The sequence below is a fragment of the Sphaeramia orbicularis genome, chromosome 22, assembly GCF_902148855.1.
Source record: "Sphaeramia orbicularis chromosome 22, fSphaOr1.1, whole genome shotgun sequence".
Classification (NCBI taxonomy): Eukaryota; Metazoa; Chordata; class Actinopteri; order Kurtiformes; family Apogonidae; genus Sphaeramia; species Sphaeramia orbicularis.
In genome coordinates this window covers 1,721,881-1,749,102 of record NC_043978.1, presented here as the reverse complement: position 1 = coordinate 1,749,102, position 27,222 = coordinate 1,721,881, and the positions used below count along the sequence as shown (strand labels likewise).

Genomic DNA, 27,222 nt, shown 5'->3' with positions numbered 1-27,222 from the left:
CATCTACAGTGTTGTTAATGTAATCTATTTAGCTGCTATTTAGCAGAGGTTTCTGTCAAAAAACAAAAACTAATGCCATTCATCAGAGTAATGTAAGCTTACTGACTAGAAATGTATTGAAATGTATTGAGCCATAAGGGTTCATGCAGTTATGCTAGATACATTACACTGTATATATAAATTATACTCAGCATATATACAAATAAATATATATTTAGCAATTTTTAGCATAGGTAGATCATTTTGACTTGGTCATTTTAACAGTAGCTCACAAGTCAGAAAAATGTGGCTAACCCTGGTCTAACTACTAAGTATAAATCAACCCACTTGTACATTTAATATTTAAATTTTTATTTTTATTTATTTTTTACGTTAATCAGCAAACTTTAACTATTTTTATTGGTTACTTTACTTTTTTATTTAAACAAAGTTATAATCCGTCTTAACCCTCCGGTATCTGGGTGCGCCTTTTAGGCACACTTTGCTTTAAAAAAAACTTCATATTTATTTTTCACAATTTAAATAAGGCTAGAATTCAAAAGTTGTTCATTTTTGCATGATCTTTAAAATTCTGGCCACCAACTAAAATTTGCACATTGTAAACAAAAGAAAATTACAGGACTAGCATCTGTCTCCCAAGTGTGCTTAAAACGCACTATTTCTTTCATTTGATCTGTATGATTAGAGCTGACCTTGATTTACAAAAATAAAATCAAATTAGAGCAGAAAAATAAATCAATATATAATATTTAATAGTTTGATTTATAGGTGTGCATTTTACGCACACTTGGTGACAGATGCTAGTATTTTTGAACATTTGACCTAGCAGCAAAAATAATAATGCAAATTAACCAGTGTTGGAGTTAATCACTGACATATGCCAGGATGAAAAAATCCAATAATATGTGATCCACTTTTTATGGAGTATATTGAAATTTTGTTGTTGTTGTTTTTTTGTTTTGTTTTGTTTTTTGCATCCAAAAAATGGTTTGTTTACATTACAAACACAGCATTTAAAGGGTTAAAAAATGTGACAATTATTGAGTATTTGGTATTTTTACTTACGCCTCAAGTTGATGAAATAGAAAAGAGTGTAAAAGAATTAAAAAGAAACTGTATGAAAATGTTTTGACATTATTCCTCAAAGTGTGCGAAAAACGCACACTTGGTGCATAGTAAGGGCCTTGCTGGACGGGATACCGGAGGGTTAATGTCATTTATGTCAAAACTATTGCAATGTTTCTAATGTTTTAATTTAGGAGAATCTGCCGCTTGCTAATTGTCCCCTAGTAAGATGGCGGTGACTTTTTAACATCTCACGCTGCTTTGTAACGAGGTTTAGATCTGTTTCACAGTCGCAGTTTCCATGCTCTTCATCCTCGTGCAGGAAAGACTCAATCTGATTGGCTGTTGCACTGACTCCGTCGAACGAAGAAAGATCGGTACTCGGGTTGTAGACGGCAGCACGAGTAGCATAAATTCAACTGACGCCGGTTCTTTTCCGTTATTAAAAGGGGACTTTTCCACTCGGTTTCAGCCAGAATCATCGCGACCGTCCACGCAAAGTGAATTTACTCACATAGTTGTGCGTCAAATGATGGAAGGTGAGTGGGCTTCCGCTTCTCTGAATGTGTGTTACACGAGTCATTCATTTATTGCTTTGAGCTAATCCCCTGGACAGTCAGTCTGCTTCTCTGAATATCACAGTTCTACTTCTCTGAATATCGCAGTTCGGTCACTGAAGAAGTCTGAATTCGTCTGTTGGGGCGACTTTTTAAAAAACAATCTCCCCGAAAGGCTAAGCGAGGGAAAAAATCTTTATTTTCCGGACGCGCTGCTAAACAATAAAAAAGGGAAAGTGAGCTCCAGAGTAATGTCCATACGTTTATTAAAGGTAAAAAACAAACAGTGAAATAATCCAGTAATATTTAAAAAAACACCCAAGACAGTATACTGTGGCGGCGATCAGCAAAAGTATGACCTCACCTCCTCCGTTCATTCATTCAGACAGGTAAAACAGCTGATTTTACTACGTTGGTACCACCCTCATATAACTCCTCCCCGGATGTGACAAAGAAAATATTATCTGGCACTTACAACGTCTTTCTTTTCACATCCTGTTTTAACATGACATGCCGGTACCTTGAGTTCAGGTATTACCAACCACAGCTCTACCCATAATGCCATTTCTAGGGCAATGAGAGCAGATGAAGCAGCTCAAGAGCCTTAAAGCAAAAGGAGGAGAAGGTAGAGAAAGTATCATTAGGCAAAGGTGAGGCCGAGTCATGAATTAAAAAAGCAGTGGCAGAAGCAGTGGGACACAGAGGAAAGAGGCAGGCACTGTTACAACGACCAAAAATCAGATGGTGTAAAAGTTTTTCAAGCCAAGAACAGAAGAGGAAGTGGCAGTAGCAAGACTGAGACTGGGACAGAAGAGATGAAGATCAACAGAGTTTTGAATGGACTGGAGCGGTTCTGATAAATGTGATGGATGTACTGATGTTGAACATTTTGAGCATGATATCATGAAGTGTAGGAGGATTTGAGTGAGAGGATCTATAAACTAGAGTGGAGATGGAGTGTAGAAGGAATACTAGGAAGAAGGGATCAAATGGGAGTGAAACAAGGCTCTGCATTTTTCTGAGGGGAACAGGACTAATAGAGAAGATATAAATATATAAATACTAATGTTATTTATGTAGTACAGCTTTACCTCTGTATTTATTTATTCATTATTTATTTGTATTTTATTTTTTGTTTCATTTATCTCATATGTATATGTATATATATATATATATATATATATATATATATATATATATATATGTGTGTGTGTGTGTGTGTGTATATATATGTGTGTGTGTGTATGTATGTATGTGTGTATATATTATATATATATATATATATATGTACACACACACATATATATATACATATATGTGTGTGTGTGTGTATATATATATATATACACACACACATATACACTATATTCTGAAATGTACATTATTTTTCAGTTTTGTTTAACCTTACGTTGTTTTTTTTTTACCTCTGACAGTTCACCTTTGTACCATTTCAAGCTGTTCATTGGATTTGAACTGCTTGAATTTCAATACAAAACTGGAAAAATTGGGGTGTTCTAAAACTTTTGACCGGTGTGTGTGTGTGTGTATAAATATTATTTATATATATATATATTTTATATATATATATATATATATATATATATATATATATATATATACGTGTGTGTGTGTATATGTATGTGTATATATAAAATATATATATATATATATATATATATATATATATATATATATATATATATATATATATATATATATATATATATATATATATATATATGTATATATACACATACAGGGTGGGGAAGCAAAATGTACAATATTTTGAGGCAGGGATTGAAAGACAGTGTATGACCAATTAGTTTATTGAAAGTCATGAGAATTTATTTGCCACAAGAAAATGTCCATAATAGAAAAGGTTTTTATTCTATGTGTCCTCCTTCTTTCTCAATAACTGCCTTCACACGCTTCCTGAAACTTGCGCAAGTGTTCCTCAAATATTGGGGTGACAACTTCTCCCATTCTTCTTTAATAGTATCTTCCAGACTTTCTGGTAATAGTTTTGCTCATAGTCATTCTCTTCTTTCCATTATAAACAGTCTTTATGGACACTCCAACTATTTTTGAAATCTCCTTTTGTGTGACGAGTGCATTCAGCAAATCACACACTCTTTGACGTTTGCTTTCCTGATTACTCATATGGGCAAAAGTTTCTGAAAAGGTATGGATAATAGTGTTAGGTATGATTATGACATCAGTATATGTTTGGGTTCAAAACAACTGACGTAGTGCCTGCTGAGAAAAAACAACTAAATGTTCATTGTAAATTTTGCTTCCCCACCCTGCATATATATATATATATATATATATATATATATATACACACACACATATACAGGGTGTCCCATAAGTCTCCATACATAGGAGACATAATACATATGGTTCTAACATGTATTTCTTTATATTTCTTCTTTATAGTTCTTCAGCAGTGGAGGACACGCATTGAAATGTGTTCCCGACAAAATGGCAGTCATATAGAGCATATTATATAAATAAAAATGGTTTATGTCAAGAAATGTTTATTTTTCCTATGTATGGAGACTTATGGGACACCCTGTATATATATATATATATATATATATATATATATATATATATATATATATATATATATATATATATATATATTATATATATATGTGTATATATATATGTATATATATATATATTATATATATATGTGTATATATATATATATGTATATATATATATATTATATATATATGTGTATATATATATATATATATATATATATATATATATATGTGTATATATATATATATATATATATATGTGTATATATATATATATATATATATATATATATATATATATATATATATATATATATATATATATATAGTAACCTGAAGTAATAAACCCAGAAGGTGCACGCTCCGGTACAGTAGGTGGCGGTATGCACCTTTTAGCGCTGGTTGCAATCTGCCAATAAAATGAAAGAAGATGATGAAGAATGCCATTTGTACACTGAGGAAATGTGATGTTTAAACCATTTACTTGCAACGAGGACGGACATTTCCTCTGTGTTCTTTCTGCAATGGTGCATCACTACATGAGGGAAACAGCTTCCACTACAGAACTTTTTTTTTTTTTTTAATTTCCTAATTTATCTATAACTAAACTACGTGTGGTCAACATAACAACTAGTTTCTGCCCTACAGAATAAATTAATAACAATGAAGTAGATTTCTATAGCACTTTTCAAGGTACCTAAAGCACTTTACATTATTGATTGACTCTCTGGTGGTGGTAAATTAGATTTGTGTCCACAGCTGCCCTCGGGCAGGCTGACAGAAGTGGCCCTCTGGTCACCACCAAACATTCATACACCCGTGTGGGTGACACTGGAGGAAGGGAGAGTGAAGTGTCTTGCTCTTGGACGGAGTGGGATTTGAACCGCCAACCCTTTAGTTATTGGACAATCTGCTCTACCTTCTGAGCCACAGATCTTTACCAAGATACAAAGATCTTTAACATTACAGTCCTCAAAGATTCTCAGCTTTTTTTGTCACAACTTCCAAATGTTTTTTTTTGATCTCTTCCAATTGATTTATCACAATTTATAATATTATTCTCAGCATTTTGCAATTTTCAGTGAAAATCAGGTATTTTTCAATATTTAATTTACTAATCTTTTAGATGTCGGTAAAAACTCAGTTATATCAATATAAAGATAAAGATAAAGATTAACAAAACTGCTGAAAAAGTGAATTTTTCAGCTACATATTTTAGTAACTGAACGTAAAACAAGAGTCTCTAACCACTGTCATTTGTCAAACTACATGAAAAAGTGAATTTCACAACCTTTAACCTTTAAGTGATTTAACATTATTTTCTTTATTTTCTATTTATCTTTTGCATTTTTTTTTTTTTTTTTCAGTGAAAATCAGGTATTCTCTTATAGTTTATTTATTGATCATGTACTTTTCTGTTCATTTAGTTCTTATTTTGTTTATCTTTGTTCATTATTTTGCTCATTTTTGTTCATTCCCCATGTGCTTACAATGCAATGCACAGGGGACTATTGTTCGTCGTATTTATTATTATTCTGATTTATGACTTATCCAAAAAACTTTGAAAAAAAATGCGGCCCAGACCGTTGGAAATAGACCCAAACATGTTACATGTCACAAAAATGTGCAGCCTGGTCTCAAAAGCTGTGCTATGTTATTGGCTTGACATTCCGATGCACGGATTTCGTTAAAATTGCGAAAAACCGGTCAAATTTCTCCATCCGAAATGAATTGGTCCATTTTCAAGTGGCTACCATTCCCAAACGATTTGTGCTAAAATTATTCTGTCAACGTAGAAATGTTCAGCTTGGCCCAAAGATTGTCTGTGTGGTTACATGGTAACGATATCACTTACAGTTTTCGCACAAATATGTGAAAAAAAAAACCATTCATTTTCAATGGGAGTGACAAAAAAGTTGTCTGTTTTCTGACCACTACTGCTTCACCATACTTTGACCTACAGACTTCATTTAAACTTTAAAATGCAGGCATTTTGTCATCTCTCCAAAATGTCTGTGGTATGAGACTGGGGTTGATGGTTTTCGATAGGTGAGTCTTCAAAAACCCCTGGGTTTAATAAAAATCTGATCTGCTAGAGTGGGTGATGTCATCACCTAGAGTGGAGGAGCAGCCAAATTCACCTGAAAATTTTCTGGACAACTCGCCCTCCCGGCCAAACAATAAGTAGGAGGTGAATGATCTTTTCCAAAAATGTAGCCACGGTTCTTGGGCTTCAAATGAACCCATGTTTGAAGACCTAGCTCTTTCTAAAGTGAAATGACAGGCAGTAGTTTTGCAGCATATCCCTCCTTAGCGCCTATTCAAATCAATACAAATCAGTGTTAAACGGGTCGCTGTGCTCCTGCTGAGATGACTGTTTTCACACTGTCATAACTTGGTCATTTCTCACAGTACGGAGAAAAAAAAACACATCTGTGTGTTCCCCAGGTCTGACTGCTGCTCACCATTATGTTAGTTTTCACCTATCATTTACGGTTTTCCCATAATTAGCCTCTGTTTGGGAGCTGTTTCAGTGTTTCAGTCATAGATGAGCGTGCGTGTCTGTGTCCTCAGTGGCTGCGCTGCTCGTTGTCATGGTAACGGCACATGGGGTCTGTGTGTCACAGCTGCAGACAATTAAGATAATTAAGGCTCCACAAAAAAACATACACTAATACAGATACAGTACAATGAAAAATACATCTAAATGATAAATAATAAATGCAACAAGAATAAATATAAAACAATATAAATATAATTAAGCTGAAAAACTTCCCATAAATTCTCTCTATGAAATGAATGAGCTCACCTGGGATCGCAGACACAGACACATGGAACTATTCAATTAAAGGAGCCTATTTAAACACTGCTTTAACGGGACTGACACAGACTGTGGGAGGGGCTTCTCATCTGAATACAGGTCTGCAGAAAGTCTGTGGTGACGTCAGTCCACAAACACTGACACACACATTCACTACATCACACAAGTCCACTGATCCGGCAAGAGGCAAGCACATGGGTTACATTTCCTTCAGGAAAAGTATGGAAGTCTAGTTTAGGTTCTTCTTTTGTTCTTTTGATGAGTATGAACGGACAAACTGCATTTTAGGCCAAATATTCACATGTATTGATAGGATTAGTGGACCAGTGGGTATTAAACAGTTTACATCAGTAGATGCTTTTGTTCAGCAGTGAATGTTTGAGTCTGTATGGGTTAACCTAAACTTAAATATTTGTAAGACCCAAACAGCCACAGACCCAAAGCATAAATAGAATTCTTGTCCAAAGCATTACAGCTGTATTAAAATCATGTAAACCCCAATGAGTCATTGTATTTTTGTCTTGTGTCTTTGCAGACTCAGCTGCCATGTCAGGGAACATTCATATTAACAGCCCTAATGTGAGGTACACAGATACTCACATTGTGTCTCAGTATTCCTACCAGACGACATCAGTCCACAGAGATGGGAACAAACTCTCGGTAAATCAGCTGTTCCTTTTACACAGTGACTTTTCTGTCCCTATGATTGACATACCCATACCCTCTGTAAAATCAGGCGCATAACAAAAGCCCATTATGTATTTTGTTCACCTTATTATTGATGTATGCATTCACTATTATGTTATCAGCACCTGAAAATCATCTGCAACAGGAGCTGTTAAACCATGAAATAATATAGAATATATGAAAAATAATTAATTGTTACAGATAATGCAAAACATGTGTCACATTCTTAAAGTTCTACCCTGTACAGATATTTTATCATTTGTGTTTGTCCAGTTAAAAAAAGACCTGCAACATATCTGACCTCGCAAGTTTTGTTTTGTTTTTTTTTTGTTTTTTTTATCTGTAGAGAGTATTTATCATCAATCACTCAAAGAGCTACAATGGACTTATTTCAGAATTTCATACCCGGTTACTACCTAACATAACGGAAATTGTAACAGAATGAACTTTCATGTGTTATCTGTCTGTGTCTGCAAGTAAAAAATGTCACTATTCTGTTTGGCAGGTTGTAAACCTTTTTTCAATTATCACAAAGCCAAAGTGCTGTCAGATAATCCCTATGTACTGGCGTTAAAGTTCACTAATGGTGCTCTGTATGGAACACAGGTGACTCCACACACCACTGAGATGACATTTCGCACTGAGAGGCATGTGCCCCGACTGGGTGTGATGCTGGTGGGCTGGGGAGGCAATAATGGGACCACTGTTACAGCGGCTGTACTAGCCAACAAGCTGGGCCTTACCTGGAGGACCAAGACTGGAGTAAAGGTATAGTCATGCGCATGACCAAACATGAATTTGCATCCTTTAATTTCATATCAGTGCAGTATAGAAATAATCTTTCATGGCCGTGAACATTATAAGGACCGAAGTCTGTGGACCCATTGAATTCAGGTGTTTCTTTTCTAACAGGGATCTGGGATACAAAACAACAATGACTAATGTCAGAATATAGTTTTATATTATGGGACAAATATCATTGCATGGGTTTGTTTGGTTTAAATGGTTATCTTTGGTTCTAAAATGCCTCAGAGATGGTTTTGACTTAATTTCTCTCAATATTGATTTTATTTTTTGTCCATGACGATGACTTTAAATGTTCTACCTCTAAATTTCTAAAATATTTTTCGTTCCCTGACTGTAAATAATAATTTTCTACCTCATTATCTACTATACTACTACCATCTACTTTCTTCACATCTCACTTAAGAGGAAAAATCTTCCTTTAAACCTTACGGAAATATTGATGTTTCTGTGACCGATCCTCATCAACAGGACATCTTACAGCTGTAGACATGTGTCCCAATATTTATGTCCATGTAGTTTATAAACATCAATATTTCCTTGAAATTTAATGGGAGATTTTTCTTCCTAACGTGTCTGAATACTTTTGTCCATATAGTGTATGTAAGATGTTGAATCCACACAAAAAGTCATTTGTAGGGTAATTAAAAAGGCTGTAAGAGGATCTGCAAATCCTAGGCTGCTGTAAGGGTCCACCAGAGAATCTTCTTGTCCTATTTTATAAATATAGTCTGCAATATGTCTTTTAATAAACTGTCTGAGGTTCATTATAGGCTGGTATGTTCAGTGGAGTGTTCAGGGCTTAACTGGTTCAGGTCTCAGATATTTCCTTATATGGGCATATATTGTGTGTTCCATAATCTGGTTACCTTTTTGGACATTTTCAAATGGTTCACAGGATTTAATGCTCTGACATTTTTACCCCTTTCTAATAAATCCTAAGACTGTTTCTTCAGTGGAACATTTCACAGTGTTCTTGTCTCCTTTCTCTCCCACATTCTTCAGAAAGCAAACTACTATGGCTCCCTGCTGCAGGCGTCCACTGTCTGTCTGGGATCAGGGCTCGAAGGCGAGGTCAACGTGCCTTTCCGGGACCTCTTACCTATGGTTCACCCGAATGACATTGTCTTTGATGGTATGAGTTGAATTTTCGGACTCTTGTTTGTGTATCAATTGTTTGCCTGTGACCTGTGCATGAAAGGGAGCAGTATTCTGTGCATGATGTGCACCTATAGATTATTTTTGTAATCAACTGATCTATAACTAATTTTCTTCGATTAAACAATTCTTTGAATAGGCTGAAAAAATAGTGAACATGACAACTTGTCTTTTATTCCAGAACCAACTGAAACAACAACCACAAAAAGTATGAAAGTAAAAGGATATAGAAAAGAAATCTATATAGAAATAACAATAACAACAGTATAAAAATATTTATAAAAATATCTATAGATATAAAACAAAACAAACCAGTCCAATGACATCTATAACCTAGAAAAGCACTCGGAGAGCGCAGTCCTCCGCCAAGGCAGATCAGTGCCCCCACCCCCACCCCCACCCCACCCTCGATCACCACCAAAATGTAATCATTTGTTCCTTGTGCCAGTATCAACATTTCCTGAAATTTTCATCCAAATCCATCCATAACTTTTTGAATTATCTTGCACATGGACAGACAGACAGAGACAAACAAACCAACGCCGGCAAAAACATAACCTCCTTGGCGGAGGTAACAGTCTGTCAGCTCAGTCTGAAGCACATTTGGATCCACCTGACTAACTTAGACCAACTGAACATGGAACTAACATCCAACTGAAACAAACACACACTCAGATTTAGAATGTTTGTGTGAAAGATTAAAGGAGTAAGTGATGGTTCCAATGGAGAAAAGTCAATATGTAGACATTTTCTGCCCTTTTGTCCTTGTCTCCTCTGTTGTTTGTGTTGATCCTGGCGTCACGTGCATCACAATAACTGTTTGTATGGAACAGCGGTGGGACCAATGTTTAACAGCAGAGAAATTAATGAAACGAAGCTTCGATTCAGGAAAATTGCAATCGAATAATTTTTAAAATTGACTTGAATCGATTGTTTCAGCTTTACTTGTGATCGAGCTCCAGTATTCGCAGGAACCATGATGTCAACCATTGGTTTCGGAACTATTTTGGAGCCAGTCATCTGCACTTTAGCTTACTGAGTTGTTGACTTCATCAAGCACACATTCATCATTTTACAGTCTTATTATTGGAACCTGTTCATCACAGCTGCAGAGGAGCCATCTGTCAGGAAAAATGTGTTTCATTAAATGAACAGAATCTCTCATAGTCCAATTCATACAGATCTGAGACCACAGTAACCCCAGTAAGACAAATGACTGACGTAGTGTTTCTTTTAGAGAAGGGCTTTTTGGAGCCAGAGCCCAGTGGGCATCAGTAATATTACTCTTTCAGACATTTGACCGTTGGCTTCATTTTGGAGCCGAGGTCTTTGCCCCTTGTTTTTTATATATAAATATGCATTTCCAATATGAATAATGTATAATGGACACTAAAAAATGAGGATGAAAATGGCTACTTTTGCTAAAAGTAAAGTGTCAGAGGTTCCACAAAACACCCAGTAACAGGATGGTGTATGAGTCATTATGGGATTGAATTTTGGGTTTTCTCCTTGGACCTAACAACTAGTCAGATCCTTAAAATGTAACTAAAACTGGTCATGCACTTGCACATGGGTACATGAAAAACTAAACTGAAATCCAAACATGTACTGACAGACTAAATAAAAATGAATAAACATTTCCGAAGTGTAACAACTCTGCCAAGACAAAGACAGTTTGAGACAGGTATTTGTGGTGTCATGGATTCTTTACTCTAATTTAGTCATTACTTTGAAAGAAAAGTGGATGAAACATTTGTAGCAGTCATGCTATTTTCAGAGCTACTGCAGTTCATCTGTCTGTCTGACCTGCTTCAGCCAGTGTAACTACAGAAAACAAAGCCTGTGTAAGAACCCACACCGTTCATTTAAATGTGTTTGCATGTGTTTTTAGGCTGGGATATCTCCGGTATGGATCTTGGAAGTGCGATGGAGCGAGCCCAGGTGCTCGACTGGTCATTACAAGAGCAGCTCCGACCACACATGAGCCACATGAAACCCAGACCCTCCATTTATATCCCAAAATTCATTGCTGCTAACCAACAGAGTCGCGCTGATAATGTTCTCACTGGGACTATGGCAGAGCAGGTAATACTCATTGATGCCAACTTAGGACTTTTGTTGCTTGATTTATCAACCTTTCAGACTACGCTAGCAACATTTTTTTTTTCCCAAAAAGCACTTGGCAACAAATTTAGTTACTTTCGAAATGTGTTTGCAAACTTTTAGCAACTTTTGAAAAGTGACTCAAACGCTAAAAACGCACATTTTCCCTCTTAATGGCACAAAATAATTTTCTCTGTCTGCCAAGCTACAAAAGTACATTGTGATTTATATTGCGAGTACAATTACTTGGACATTCCAATTATGCAAATTAGGGGATGACATCATTTAGCAACTTCTAGCCACTTTTAGGAGAGACAATAGGGTCAGGTCCAGCGATGGCACGGTTCCATGTTTGGTGTTCAATGGGCTCTAACTTTGTACAGATATAACCTAGACTAATGTGTGTTCCATACGTCAGTAGGTATTTGTAAGTACTTAAACATAGTAAGGATGATGTTTGCATCAAATAAAATTTGACCAAAAGTATTTTAAAATGTGCTCCTCTGTAACACGGTTTCATCAAAATGTCACTGATTTTGACAAGGTTTACCTTCAAGTGCTTAAAATGCGGTTCCCACAAGAAATTCACTTAAATTTGTCTCTGATGTGTTCAGTAACATATGAAGCTACACTGATGTCAAAATTTTGGAAAATATATTGGAAACTTTTGGACATATTGACACAGATTTACAGTAACAGTTTCAATTCTTGATCCTATTATGATGTAAAGACCAATGTGTCTAGAAAACAAGTCCAGTATTTTTAATACAAGCCTTTATTCTACACCACAGTAATAAGCCAATGAGTGCATACAGAATAAGATCAGAGAAACTTAGGTTTTTCTCATAGATGTACGTGTTCCCTTGACCTGACCCAATAGCTACTTTCCTTACTGAGGAGTTTGAAAAAGTGGTAATACTTAAATTATCAGAATACTTGAGACTATTCAGAAAACCCATTTACGGAAAAAAAAAAAAAAAAAAATCGAAGTACTTCATGTAAACAGGAGATGATGATGATATATTCAGAGTTTTTGCAATTTTGAAATTGTTCCACAATTTGTAGATGCAGTTTTTTTCACACCTATGCCTCTGTGTGCTTCTTAGACTCTGCTTCTCTGACATGCTCTTTGTTTCTTTATACGCATTCATACTACAGAACTGTTGCCAGCTGACATGATTTACTGCAGAATGGTCGTCCAGCTGTTTCTCTTGAATATTGCTTAATTTTCCAGTCTATTGTTGCCTCTGTCACAAGTTTGAGACATGTTGCTGGCACCAAATTCCAAATGATTTTATGAAAATAATACTTTATCTCACTTTTTCTATGTTCTGTTGTGAATTAAATATGGGTTTACGAAATTATTATTATTATTATTATTAATAATAATAATAATAATAATAATAATAATAATAATAATAATAATAATATCCAGCCTTTGTCTGAATGGTATTCTTTATTACTGTGATTGATAATAGTCAGTTTATTCCTCCTCATACTGGTGTTTCAGATGGAATTTGACTTAAAAGGAAATGTTTTTCCAGGTGGCGCAAATCCAAGCTGATATAAGAAACTTCCATCAGTCCAGCGGTGTGGACAAAGTCATTGTTCTGTGGACCGCTAATACTGAGTGTTTCTGTCGAGTCATACCAGGGGTGAATGACACCGCCAAGAATCTGCTCGCTGCGGTTGAGGTGAGGAACCTGCCAAGGAGGTTTATTCAGGAAAGGCCCACATCCATTAAAAAATGTAAAAGCAGCCTTTTGGTCCAAGTGTAAACCCTCTATTATGTTTAGTGATTAATAAATCTTAGAGAATAGAAATATTGCTGGGTTTTTTAGATGAAATGCCATATATTCGAAACAACAGATGGTCCTTTTTTATATCAGATGAGAAAAATGAATCCTCATGGGTGAGTTTTTATTTTACCGTATTTTCTGGACTATAAGCTGCTACTTTTTTCTCACGCTTTGAACCCTGCAGTTTATACAATGATGCTGCTCAAGTATAGATTTTTATGGGCTAACGGCCTCCAGGGGGCGCTCTAGCAGGAAGCGCAAAAGCGAAACAGACAGGTGGAAGAGGTGATGGGAAGAGGAGACGTTTTAAGCTTAAATTTTAACAATCATTTTGCGTGTCATGCACAAACTCTCATCATGGAAAACACACAAAGAAATGCATATGATGCAGCTTTTAAGTTAAAACTAATCGATGTGTCTGTAAAGAAGGAAATAGAAAAGTGACAATGAGAGACAACGGAAGAGAGACTGAGAAGGTGTAAGCCTTTCTGAGGCTGTTCAACTCCGACACTGAAGAAGACAACTTCTGTCTTTATTTATTTTATTCAACTTCAGTGGTTTCACTGCACAGAAGGAAGATGAAGATAGAGATCAATGACTTTTCTGGGTTTTTGAACCAGCCGTGTTCCTACCGTTTTACTGCCGTGTTATAGGCACTGTTTGGGAAAAAAGCAGTTAAGGTATGGAAATAAATATTTAAACTAGAAAAGCACTTGGAGAGCGCAGACCTCCGCAAAGGCAGATCAGTGCCCCCACGCCCACCCCACCCCACCCCACCCCCGATCACCACCAAAATGTAATCATTTGTTCCTTGTGCCAGTATCAACATTTCCTGAAATTTTCATCCAAATCCGTCCATAACTTTTTGAGTTATCTTGCACACAGACAGACAGACTAACGCCGGCAAAAACATAACCTCCTCAGCGGAGGTAATAATCTGTCTGTTTACCATCTTTCTGTGGAAATATCTCATGTTACAACGTGTACACCTGTGGCTTATATTCAGGTGCGGCTTATAGTTAGGTACGCTCTATAGGCCAGAAAATACAGTACTTCCTGCCCTTACTTTGTTCTGTTGTCTGCAAAATAATGGACTGTTTCACACACTTCTACTTTTCTCCACATATGTTTAATTTCAGGTAGTTTCTAGATCTGAGTTATGCTACTGAGATGTAGTAAGGAGATTCTTGGTGGAGGGAAGAATGGAGACATTTGAGCAGAGGAGGTTCAAGTCGTCCATACATAACACTGGGTTACAAAAAAATGTTTTTTGCAAGTTGTCTAGATTTTTTCAACTGAATTAGGACCGTTTTGCACCGCTAAATCCAAAAATGACATCTGTTTTTCTCAATCAGGTCAGGTTTTTTTGCTAATTTGATTTTGAAAAATTTGATCTTCTCACAAAATTGATTACATTTTTGTGACTTTATCAGTTGTTTTTTTTATATAGTTCTCACCCAAAATAGGTTTCAAGAGGAAAAAAAAAAATTTTCTAACAGGATTCCTGTTAGGTACAATGGTGTATTCACTGCAGATGTAGCAGAATACGTCAGGCTTATTTTTACAAGGTCTTCTAGTCGCAGCCATTTCATTCACCTGTAATATTAAAAAAACATTAATCATAAACTGGCAAAAGTAAAATCTTCAGAACTCGTTTATTGCAAGAAATATGAAAGAATTTTGTATCATGTGATGTGAAAATGCCCCTAAATGTAAGAAAAAATGTTAAAAAGCCAATATGTAGCATAGTTCAGAAAGTTGACCTGATTGAGCAAAATTAATGTGATTTCTGGATTCAGCACACCAAAATTATCCTAAATCAGCTCAAAAAACTTAAACAATAAATTTGTTGTTGACCAGTGTAATTTACTCCTGTAGAAGTACAGATACCTGTAGACAGGTAAAAGTAGAAATACTGATTCAACTTCACTGTGGTCAAAGTGAAAGTACAAACTCTGAAATGTCCTTAAAGCCTCATGGTCAACATCAGGCCTTCGAAGCACATTTCTCTGACATTTCTTTTTGCACACAAAGTTAACTGAAACTTGTGTTATATTAAGATCCCATTCTGACCCCAAATCAAACTAAAACAGACTGAAAGTATAAACATTAACATCAACCCAATATGAAAGTCAGTTTTCAATGTCTAGTAGGAAAATATTTAGAGTTCTGTTGTAATGTCTTAGTGGTTTCTGTTGCAACTTATGTTGTTTTTATCTAGTTTTGTTTCATGTGCTTTTCATCTTGTATTGTCTTTGTCTTGTTTTCATCTTGTTCCGGTTGTTGTGTGTGATCTTCACTGATGGTTTCATTTTTCTATGACTTGCAGATATTGTTCTGGATATTCAACCTTATTCATGTTTTACTTGAATAATAATCAGGATACTGAAATGTGTACGTCTTATCCTGGAGAACAGAACAGAAATAGAAACATGGTGATGAAAATGAAAGCATCGCACTGAAACAACGCAGATAGTTTAGTCTTTCAGAAATTAAAAAAAATAACTAAACAGATTAAATGGAAATAGCATGGGCTGATGTATTTATTGATTTAACAACATGAACAGTGTAATGAGTCAGGTCATAGTGGAAAATAAACCAAAGTGACCACAATACCGTAAATGCTCGGCAGCAGCCACTGAAATGTCACATAGATTTACAACATAACGTATGTTTCATAAGGGAACACCAGCTCCCAAATATGATCAAAACAGAGTTAAGCATGTACATGTAAAGAGTCTATTTGTTTATCTTCATCCATTTAAGTTGAAGTCAGCCTTGATGTTGTGAAAACGTACAATGATGCAGAAGAAAACATAAGTGATAATTTACCTGTAGCTCTTTAATCCTTAACAACGAAACTGCTATTTTTGTCATAACTTTTTTTTTTTTTTAAATTCATCACCATTTATTATTAATTTACCCTGTGCATTTTTCAGTGTAAATCCTGTATTTTCCTATATTTAATTCACCGGTCATTTATATGTTAATTAAAGCTCAGATAAAATTCAAAGGTTATTCTATCAAAACAGGAAATACAGAAGAAAAAGTGACTGTTTCAGTTAAATCTGTCATTAACGGAACATAAACCAGTGTGTCCATCCACTGTCATTGATCCAACTCCATGGGTTTTACTGCTGAATCAATGTTGTAGAAGATGACTGTGTTTCCACGGTAACTACAGAGCCTGTGAACGTCCAAATGGGTCATATCTGATGACCATGAAAAGATGAAGAACTGTATTTTACACCAGTTATTGACATGGATTGATCGGATTAGTGGATCAACAGGAATTAAACATAGTACAGTAGATGTTTTTTGTTGTCTGTGGATGTTTGAGTTTTCATGGGTTAAAAACTCAAATCTGTCTTGAAAGCTTACCACCTACTCTGTATGAGTAGAAAGCCCAGATTTTGCTGTTAAAATGTAGGGAATGAAAGGAAAACATGCCAGAACTTCACTACTAAAATAACACTGCCTCCTGAAAACTCCACTTAAATCTATAGTAAATTATACAGTCACTTTTTGCTGTTGTGGGGAAAATAATCTCCATTTCCCTTTGAGCATGTTGTTATTCATGTGATCTGGGAGGAAGGAGGACTTCTACTCTTACTCCTGACTGTGTTTTTGGGCTATAGAAAATCTATTGCTTTTAGGTTTGGGTCTCTCGTGTTTATGGACAGGAAGTGGGTTAGATATGATTGATGGCTGGAATTACGATTGCTCTTCAGATTTAGTCAGATGTGCCTCTACTGCTCTTCTCCATGGCCCCACACAGAAGCTTGGAAAAGTGTCTTCATTTCTTCCACAGTGATGTGAGGTGGTATCAGGTTCATCTGTCTTTATTTTTAATCTGCAGAAGGAAGGTCTACATTTTCAAATTGTTTTTTTTTTTTTTTTCCCAAGGACACGTTCTGGTCTCCTATCTGTTTGGATGTATTTTCTAAATAAGTGTGTGTGTCTCAGTCAAATGCATGATTCTGTCTCTAAAATCCTTTTGTTCCGTGTTCACTGATGCGTGACTCGGTTCCTGCAGTAAAACAGTCAGATCCATCATCTGCAAATGGATCCTTTATCCTGATAATGTCTGTAAAACTAAGTCTGAACTCTGTTGGATTCATAGGGACATGGTTAACTCAACTGGAAAGGAGTTCCATTAAAGCAACAAATCCTTCTGATCAGAAGAACAACAAACAGGAGTAAATCAGACATGTTTAGGTGATCAGTCAGATGTTCCATTCCCTTCTACATGGAATGGATCAGTGTTCAACCTTCTTCGTTGTCCTTCAAACTGAACATCTGTCCCTCCTTGTAGATTCTACAACTGAAATATTTGATGGATAAATATAGTGTGTTGAACAGATTTACACCAATAGAATCTACAAGGTGGACCAGAACGTTCTGTTAGATTTGAAAAGTCCAACCTAAGGATTTGACCGGATTTTCCACCATGATATTCAAATGAGTTAAGGTCAAAGGTCATGTTTGGTCATTCTATGGAGCTGGAGACAGATTAAAGGCACTTTTTCAGTATTATATGTATGAATGATATAGAAGTGGATCCAGCTGCATCAGAGCTTTGATGGGATTTTAGTAAATATTGCTGGTTCAAGGTGATGTCAGATGGTGCTGAGTTCAGCATCTGGAGGTTTAGAGCATTGGCCAAGATCAATGTATGGAACCAGAAGATGGATCCAACTAGGAATCAAACATTCAGCTATTTCTGAGTCAGTCTATGACAGTGGGACAGGTAGGGACAGAAAGGACAGGTAGGGACAGAAAGGACAGGAAGGACAGGTAGAGACAGGAAGGACAGGTAGAGACAGAAAGGACAGGTAGAGACAGAAAGGACAGGTAGAGACAGGAAGGACAGGTAGGGACAGAAAGGACAGGTAGAGACAGGAAGGACAGGTAGAGACAGGAAGGACAGGTAGGGACAGAAAGGACAGGAAGGACAGGTAGAGACAGGAAGGACAGGTAGAGACAGAAAGGACAGGTAGGGACAGGAAGGACAGGTAGAGACAGGAAGGACAGGTAGAGACAGGAAGGACAGGTAGGGACAGAAAGGACAGGTAGGGACAGGAAGGACAGGTAGAGACAGGAAGGACAGGTAGAGACAGAAAGGACAGGTAGAGACAGAAAGGACAGGTAGGGACAGAAAGGACAGGTAGAGACAGGAAGGACAGGTAGAGACAGGAAGGACAGGTAGGGACAGAAAGGACAGGAAGGACAGGTAGAGACAGGAAGGACAGGTAGAGACAGAAAGGACAGGCAGAGACAGGAAGGACAGGCAGAGACAGGAAGGACAGGTAGAGACAGGAAGGACAGGTAGGGACAGAAAGGACAGGTAGAGACAGAAAGGACAGGTAGAGACAGGAAGGACAGGTAGGGACAGAAAGGACAGGAAGGACAGGTAGAGACAGGAAGGACAGGTAGAGACAGAAAGGACAGGTAGAGACAGGAAGGACAGGTAGGGACAGGAAGGACAGGTAGAGACAGAAAGGACAGGTAGAGACAGAAAGGACAGGTAGAGACAGGAAGGACAGGTAGAGACAGGAAGGACAGGTAGGGACAGAAAGGACAGGAAGGACAGGTAGAGACAGGAAGGACAGGTAGAGACAGAAAGGACAGGTAGGGACAGAAAGGACAGGAAGGACAGGTAGAGACAGGAAGGACAGGTAGAGACAGAAAGGACAGGTAGAGACAGGAAGGACAGGTAGAGACAGGAAGGACAGGTAGAGACAGGAAGGACAGGTAGGGACAGAAAGGACAGGAAGGACAGGTAGAGACAGGAAGGACAGGTAGGGACAGGAAGGACAGGTAGAGACAGGAAGGACAGGTAGAGACAGGAAGGACAGGTAGAGACAGGAAGGATACAAACCCTTTCACCTCTTGTAGCTGTAAGTAGAGCCCATTTTTGTACTCGGTTACTTCTGGCCGTACTTTCTTCGTCAGTGGAGTCAGTTTGATGACATATTAATTGACATTCCTTTCCTCCGTCAGGCTGGTGGAGAGGTTTCTCCCTCCACTCTGTTTGCAGTTGCCAGTATACTGGAGGGCTGCGCCTACATTAATGGATCCCCTCAGAACACATTTGTCCCAGGGGCAGTGGAGCTGGCCATGCAGAGAGGGGTGTTTATTGGTGGTGACGACTTCAAGTCAGGTCAGACAAAGATCAAGTCAGTGCTGGTGGATTTTCTGGTCAGCGCGGGCATAAAGGTAAGAACCGATGTCGAGTCATGGACTAGATAGATAGATAGATAGATAGATAGATAGATAGATAGATAGATAGATAGATAGATAGATAGATAGATAGATAGATAGATAGATAGATAGATAGATAGATAGATAGATAGATAGATAGATAGATAGATAGATAGATAGATAGATAGATAGATAGATAGATAGATAGATAGATAGATACTTTATTGATCCTTTGCAGGAAATTGCTTTGTTACAACAGCAGCAGTACAAGAAGAAAAACACTCTGAGCATCCCACAAACAGCCATCAATGGAACAAATAAATAATAAACAGAATAAAAGATATCTATATCTATATATATATATGTATATGTACAATACAAGTAATGTATATAATACAATAAACTAAAACACCTAACACACCTAAGTATGCACAGCATACAATAATAATTTATCGCACAGCGATATTAAAAAGTCTAATAGCAGCAGGCAGGAAGGACCTCCTACTGCGTTCAGTCTTGGACCGAGGGGGGCTCAGTCTGTGGCTGAAGGTGCTCTCTCTGAACACCTCAAGATGGTGCAGTGGGTGAGATGCGTTCTTCAAAATAGAGTCCAGTTTCCTGAGCATTCTCACCCCAGCCACTTGCTGAACTGTTTCCAGTCCAGTCCCAATGATGGAGCTCGCTTTCTTAATGAGTTTGTTCAGTCTGTTTCTGTCAGAAAAAAAAAAACTGACTGTGAAGCGCCAACAACTGTAGTCAGAACATGAGCTCTGCATTACTTGGATATTGTGTTTGTACTTAGAAGAAAATTCATGCTCATTGATACCAACTCTTTAGACTACCTGAGCAAGTCTTTTTTTCAAAAAGCACCAAGCAACAGGTTTAGCTACTTTTAACATTTGTAAAGTGACTCAAACACTAAAACTCACCCATTTTCCTGTAAATGACACCAGATGTATTCCTGTGTCCCAGTCATATAACCCCAGGGTCTGTCTGCAGCTGGAAAAGTCAGTGTTTCACACTTAGACCCTTTGTTGGTATATTTAGTGATTTTTCAGACCCTTCTTCGCTGGTCCCCAGCCCAGATAAAAGAGAATGGTTGGAATGAGGACATTAAACAAAAGTAGAACTGACAGATTATAGTTCATTTGGAGTTCTAAACATATTTAGGATGTTTTTATGCTTGCTTTTTGTCTCTAACACAATGTTATTCCTCTGTCGTATATCGTTCATTACATTGTTAATAATTGTAATGAAAAATTGTTAACGTCTATTGACTTTTAGGACAGGTAATAGATATTTTCCTTACTGAGGAGTTGGAAACACTGTTCAAAATCCCCCCAAAATTGGGAATGCTGCAAGTTCTCCTAATCACTCAATTATGACATCAAAGGACAAATTTGTTAGTACGAGTAGTTCTTACATGAGGCCTATGGTTTAGGTCAGTGGTTCCAACCTTTTTTCGCTCGCGACCCCATTTTAACATCACAAATTTCTGGCGACCCCAGACATTCAAAATGGAGACTTTTTTTTTTTTTTTTGGCTAAAATTAATTTGTTTTTGATCATGTAAAAGTTTGCTGTACTATGCTGCAAATAAACATTAAATTTAGAGGACCTTTAGGCTATATAATGTATATCATTATGGATGAAGGCAGTAAATCCAGGTGTAGATTACTGCACAACGTTAGAATTTTGTTTTCCTTGGTCAGGATATGTACAGTCAGTCCAGCTTGGATTTACAAGGCTGACAATTAATACTGAACGAACAAGAACTCAAACTATGAATTATGAAAGAGCTGCAGCATCTGAAACTGACCACAATGAACATTTGACAGATAAACAGAACCACAGTGCTGCAGTTTCAGCTCCAGGGTTTGTCATGTCTTTTATGTATTGTGATTGTCTCTGTCAACTCACCTTATATTTTTTGTTAGTAAGTTTTTATTTTTTAAATTTTTTTATCAATTACGAGAAATTTCAGGCAACCCCATTTGAATTCCAGGCGACCCCAGGGTTGGAAAAACACTGGTTTAGGTGTAAGGAACAAAGATCTAAATCCAAAATTCTCAGAATGTCTGCCTATAAAAATGGATTCAGTGAGCTATTTCACAGATTAATTCTTATGCAACATGTCTGGACGTCAGGTTTTGTCTTCACAAAAGTGAAATATATGACACTACCCTGTAATCATTAAGAAGGTTTTCTGTCAGACTTACAGGTTTTATATGCACACTGTTTTAGTATCTTCTGTTGTCGAGGCTCCATCTGGTTATTTCTTAGTTGCCAGTGGAAGTGTGGACTGTGGTTATTCTTGGGATGAGTTTAGCAAAGGGTTAATTACACTGAGAATGAATCCATACTATAATATTCGATTAAAATTCCTACTACACATAGTCTTATTTTCTGACTAACATATGTGTTCACTGAATTTTCCCTGTTGCAGCCAACCTCCATTGTCAGCTACAATCACCTTGGCAACAATGATGGCAAAAACCTGTCAGCTCCGCTACAGTTCCAGTCCAAAGAGATCTCCAAGAGCAACGTGGTAGATGACATGGTTCAGTCCAACCCAGTACTGTACCATCCAGGAGAAAAACCAGACCACTGTGTGAGTGTAAAAATAAGCCTGTCTTGTGTGAATGTTGACAGAAAACAACCTCTGACTGTGTCTCATTGCCTCTTGTTTTAGGTGGTCATTAAGTACGTCCCCTATGTGGGAGACAGCAAGCGCGCGATGGATGAATACACATCTGAAATAATGTTGGGTGGAACCAACACTATTGCACTGCACAACACCTGTGAGGTTAGTGATTGGTTTTCTGTAGAACTTGTATTTGAGACACACAAATCTAACATTGTAGTTCTTTATTTTCTTAAGTGACAGTACTAAGTGGTTAATTGAGTAAATTAATCTGATGGTGGAAGATGAGGCTCTACTGCCTCAGTTCACTGATAATCCAGTAAAAATAACAGCTTTGGATCTCATTAACCCTTTAATGCATAGTGCTCACTAAGTGGACAACTATTCTACAGCTGTTCTCTTGTATATTCATGGGTTTTCTTGTTATAGTTCCATATCAGCACCATCCCATACACTACAATTCATACCATTACTGTAACTTTGCGGTTCTTGATAAACCTGATCTGCAGTAATGTTTTTGAGTGTAAAGCAATTGCTAATTGTTATTAGACTGTAATTAACATATGTTAACATATGATATGGAACATTTGGTTCTTCTTTTATGCTGTGAAATGTCTGGTGTTAATTAGCATTACAGCACATTACCACCACCTACTGTTGGGGAGTGAATGGATGGTGCTCAGCTCCATAAAACAATAAAGTGCAGTTTTAATGTAATTATTGTCACTATCTTTATGGGTTGGTTCGGTGGCCTTGGTAACTCTACTTGGACAAACTGACCCAAATACGTTGGCAGAGACATTCAGAGTCATTCTGCAGCTGTAGATGACTGTCAGTGAGTGGACCATGACTCAATAATGAATACTATTTTTATGATTAAATGTGATTATTAAATTATTAAATGCTGTTACAATGTAGTTATTTGCTTTTAAAAATGCAGAACAATGATTGAGATCAAAATTGGTTCATATTGATGTTCTTCCAAGTGTCCATGTTCTATCTACCATCCAGAGTTCATATGGGGTCATTTTCATTCACTAGGTGGAGTTTTATGGAAACTTATAGTTCTCTGACCATTATTCTGACACTGTCAGGTCCATGGAGCTCAAACTGAGTTCAGATCAATTGTCTAACAGTTCTCTTTCTTCACGCCACTACCTTGTATTTATATGATGTCCTATTTTGATACCAGGTGGTGTGTTTTTTCTAAGTGGCTGAGGGTTGTTTGACAATGTCCTGAAAATATCAAATAAACAGTTGTGGGTATTTCTATACAATGTCACATTTTATATTAAATCTATCCAGTCTGCTTTCTGAATAACAATTTATTTGTTTTTTAAAATTTATTTGTTTTTTTAGTAACAATTAAGTTGTTATCTCTTGTGACATTGTGACATTTATGTGTTTATTATACAGCAGAGCATTGGGGGGATATCAGGGAAATACCCTTGCTGTCGGCCCCTGACAGCGAAAGCCTCATTTATAAATGTAAACATTTTCATCATGTAATTTTACTTTTTTCACTCTAAAATACTGGTTCCCAACCTTTTTTGACTCGTGACCCCATTTTAACATCACAAATTTCTGGCAACCCCAGACATTCAAAACAGACTTTTTTTTTTTTGCTAAAATTAATTTGTTTTTGATCATGCAGTAGTTTGCTATACTATGTTGCAAATAAATGTTAATTTTAGACAACATTTGGGCTATATAATGTACATATTTATTAGTAAGTTTTAATTTTTCAAATTTTTTTATCAATTACTACAAATTTCAGGCGACTCCATTTGAATTCCAAGCAACCCTACGTGGGGTCCAGAACCTAACGCTGAAAAACACTGCATTAACTGCTCCCAATCCCCTTTTTCAGTTGGTTGGTACAGTCTGTTCTTTCTCAAACTGATAAAATCCTGTGCTACAAACATCTCAATCCAGTGTAAACATCTGAATGAAGGGGTTAAACCAGTGGTTCCACACCACATTTTAACATCACAAATTTCTGGCGACCCCAGACATTCAAAATGGAGACTTTTTTTGGCTAAAATTAATTTGTTTTTGATCATGTAATAGTTTGCTATGACATGTTGCAAATAAATATTAATTTTAGATGACATTTAGGCTATATAATGTACATTTTTATTAGTGGGTTTTAATTTTTTATCAATTACTAGTAATTTCAGTTGATCCCATTTGAATTCCAGGCAGCCCCATGTGGGGTCCCAACCCCAAGGTTGAAAAACACTGCTCTAAAACACAGAGAAAAGTTAGGAGTTGACACTTACAGGTAGTTATGATAGTATTTTACTGGTCTGGCCTACTTCAGATCCAATTAGGCTGAATGTAGAACCTGACCTTCAATGAGTTTGGCAGCCCTGGTCTAGGCTGAACCACATATGTATCATGTGGTAAATGTCTCCTAAGTCTGTTGGATCTTTTTTCTCCTTCTCTAATAGGACTCTTTACTAGCAAGCCCCATCATCCTGGACCTGGTGATCCTGACAGAGCTATGTCAGCGTGTGGAGGTCCGGCCTCAAGGCGAGGATGACTTCCAGTCCTTCCACAGCGTCTTATCACTGCTGTCTTTCCTTTGTAAGGCCCCCCTCGTCCCACCAGGGACTCCCATCATCAACGCCTTCTTCCGTCAGAGGGCCTGCATAGAAAACATCATGAGGTGTGGACAATTCACATATCTATTCAGCTGTCTCGTAGTGGAGTAGGAGACCTGTGTTCAGATTTTCTTAACCCTTCGGTCCTCCTCTGGCATTTTTGTACATTTTTGTAAATTTTTTCCTGTTTTGATCATTTTGGCTGTTGCTTTTCTTTTTAGTTATATACACTGCCTGGCCAAAAAAAAGTCGCACATGCAATATTTGACTGCAGCACCTTTGGTTTTGATTCCAGGAGACATTCACTGTCGCATGTTTTTTGCCACATAATGTTTATGTAGTGTCACAGTACTACTACAGAGGCCACTGACTGCACCAGTTAGAGTTACATAACCTGTTCCAGCTGAAACATTCTGAATCACTGCAGTATTGACCCATGGAAGGAACCGAACTATTTGCTGAGTTAAATCCAGGCAGTTCCTTTCTTTGTTCAGGCTGTTTATATCAAACTCTACCTGATACAGTCAGTGTCAATCAATCAATCAAACTGTATTTATATAGCGCCAAATCATAACAAAAGTTATCTCATGTCACTTTGCATATCGATCCAGTCAAAACCAGACTCTCAAGCCAATTTACAGAAACTCAACAGTCATCTCATGTCTCTAACGTCATACAGATTGGACAATACCAGGACTGACCAGGATCCTCAGGTTTGTGACAGAATGGTTCAGGGACAATGAGACATCATTTACACATGGATCAGACCTCCATAAAGTCCAGACTCTAATTCGGGATGTGATGAAGGCTTGATACAGCGGTCTGATTCTCCATCATCAATAATCGGAAATTAATGCAACTATGGATGGAAAAAATATTATGAACCTTATTCTGACACTACATAAGCATAATGTGGCAAAACAGATGTGACAGTGAATGTGTCCTGTAATCAAAACCAAAGGGGGTGGAGTCAAATATGGTAGTAGTAGTAGTAGCAGTAGTGGTAGTAGCAGCAACAATAGTAGTAGTGTAATAGTAGTAGTAGTAGTGGTAGTAGTAATAGTAGTAAACATGGAACCGACTATCTTCTTCAACACTGGTTAAATCCCATGTAGTCTGACAAATAACAGTGGTTGTAGGTGTTTGTTTTCATGTAGAATTATGGATCTATTCTGATGAAATATTCCTGTTTTCTCCATTTTGATACAATAACCTTTGAGTTTACTGAGCTGTCATGACATGATCAGTAAACTAAATGTAGACTAAATGCAAAGGATAGTATTATAATATATGGTGATAAATCATGTGGTAGTTAAATTCATTTGGAAGTCACCACAAAAACTAGTGCTGGTCTTTAAGGGTTACGACCCCTGACTGGAGTAAACGTTGACAGTTCTCTTTTGGAAGCCTCTCTGTGTGCAAACAGTGTTTAGGCGAGGTAAGTGAGCATTAGAAGAAAGTTTTTCTGAGATAGAGCAGACTCTTTGTTTTCCAGTTCTCCATGAAATGCACATGTCAGACTGTTGATGGAGTTCCTGCTTTCCTTTTTTCAGAGCCTGCCTGGGGCTTCCTCCTCAGAACCACATGCTACTAGAACACAAGTTACAACGAGACTTCCTGCTTCGACATGACGGCTGTGTCAACGGCTGCGCCACTGTCGTGAAAAAAGCTCCTCTAACCAATGGAATCCACTCAGGGCTTCAGAGCAGCAGCTGCACACATGTGGGTCATGCAGCAGACGCATGAGTGGAAACTTAGTATTTTGTCTAATTCCAAAGGTAAAACCTCTTTAGAGGCAGACCCTTAGTGTGAAGTACTGATATACACTACCAGCCAAAGGTTTGGACTCACCTGGTTTGTCTTTATTTTCATGACCATTTCCATTGTAGGTTCTCACTGAAGGCATCAAAACTATGAATGAACACATATGGAATTATGGAGTTGTAGCTGCATTGGTTTAACAAGTGTTCAGAGAGCACAAACATCCGCCAAGCACCCCAAACGCTGTGCATGTGTGGATCGACTATTTCTTTTTAAATTCAACAGTTTCCAGGTTGTTCCATACAGCAGAAAAAGTTGAAGCTTGGTACCAGTCATGTGTCTGTCAAATTATATTCAATTCCAATTAATATTTGTGGAGTTACAATGAAAAATGTGTGGCAAATGGGATTTTCAACGTTAAATGTAAATGTCCACAGAGTCCACATTCCACAGTGGATG

The 27,222-nt window shown here is 37.1% G+C and overlaps 1 protein-coding gene across 1 annotated transcript; it reads left to right on the top strand.

Annotated features, from left to right (window-relative positions):
* The first annotated feature begins 1,412 nt into the window (after positions 1-1,412).
* LOC115414340 (inositol-3-phosphate synthase 1-A) lies at positions 1,413-26,933 on the top strand. Its single transcript, XM_030127655.1, has 11 exons — positions 1,413-1,604; positions 7,534-7,658; positions 8,292-8,453; positions 9,495-9,624; positions 11,539-11,732; positions 13,295-13,444; positions 19,553-19,768; positions 22,199-22,363; positions 22,445-22,558; positions 24,850-25,067; positions 26,556-26,933. Exons 1-11 carry the CDS (start codon positions 1,595-1,597, stop codon positions 26,746-26,748), a joined length of 1,677 nt encoding a protein of 558 aa, XP_029983515.1. The 5' UTR covers positions 1,413-1,594; the 3' UTR covers positions 26,749-26,933.
* The last annotated feature ends 289 nt before the right edge of the window (positions 26,934-27,222 follow it).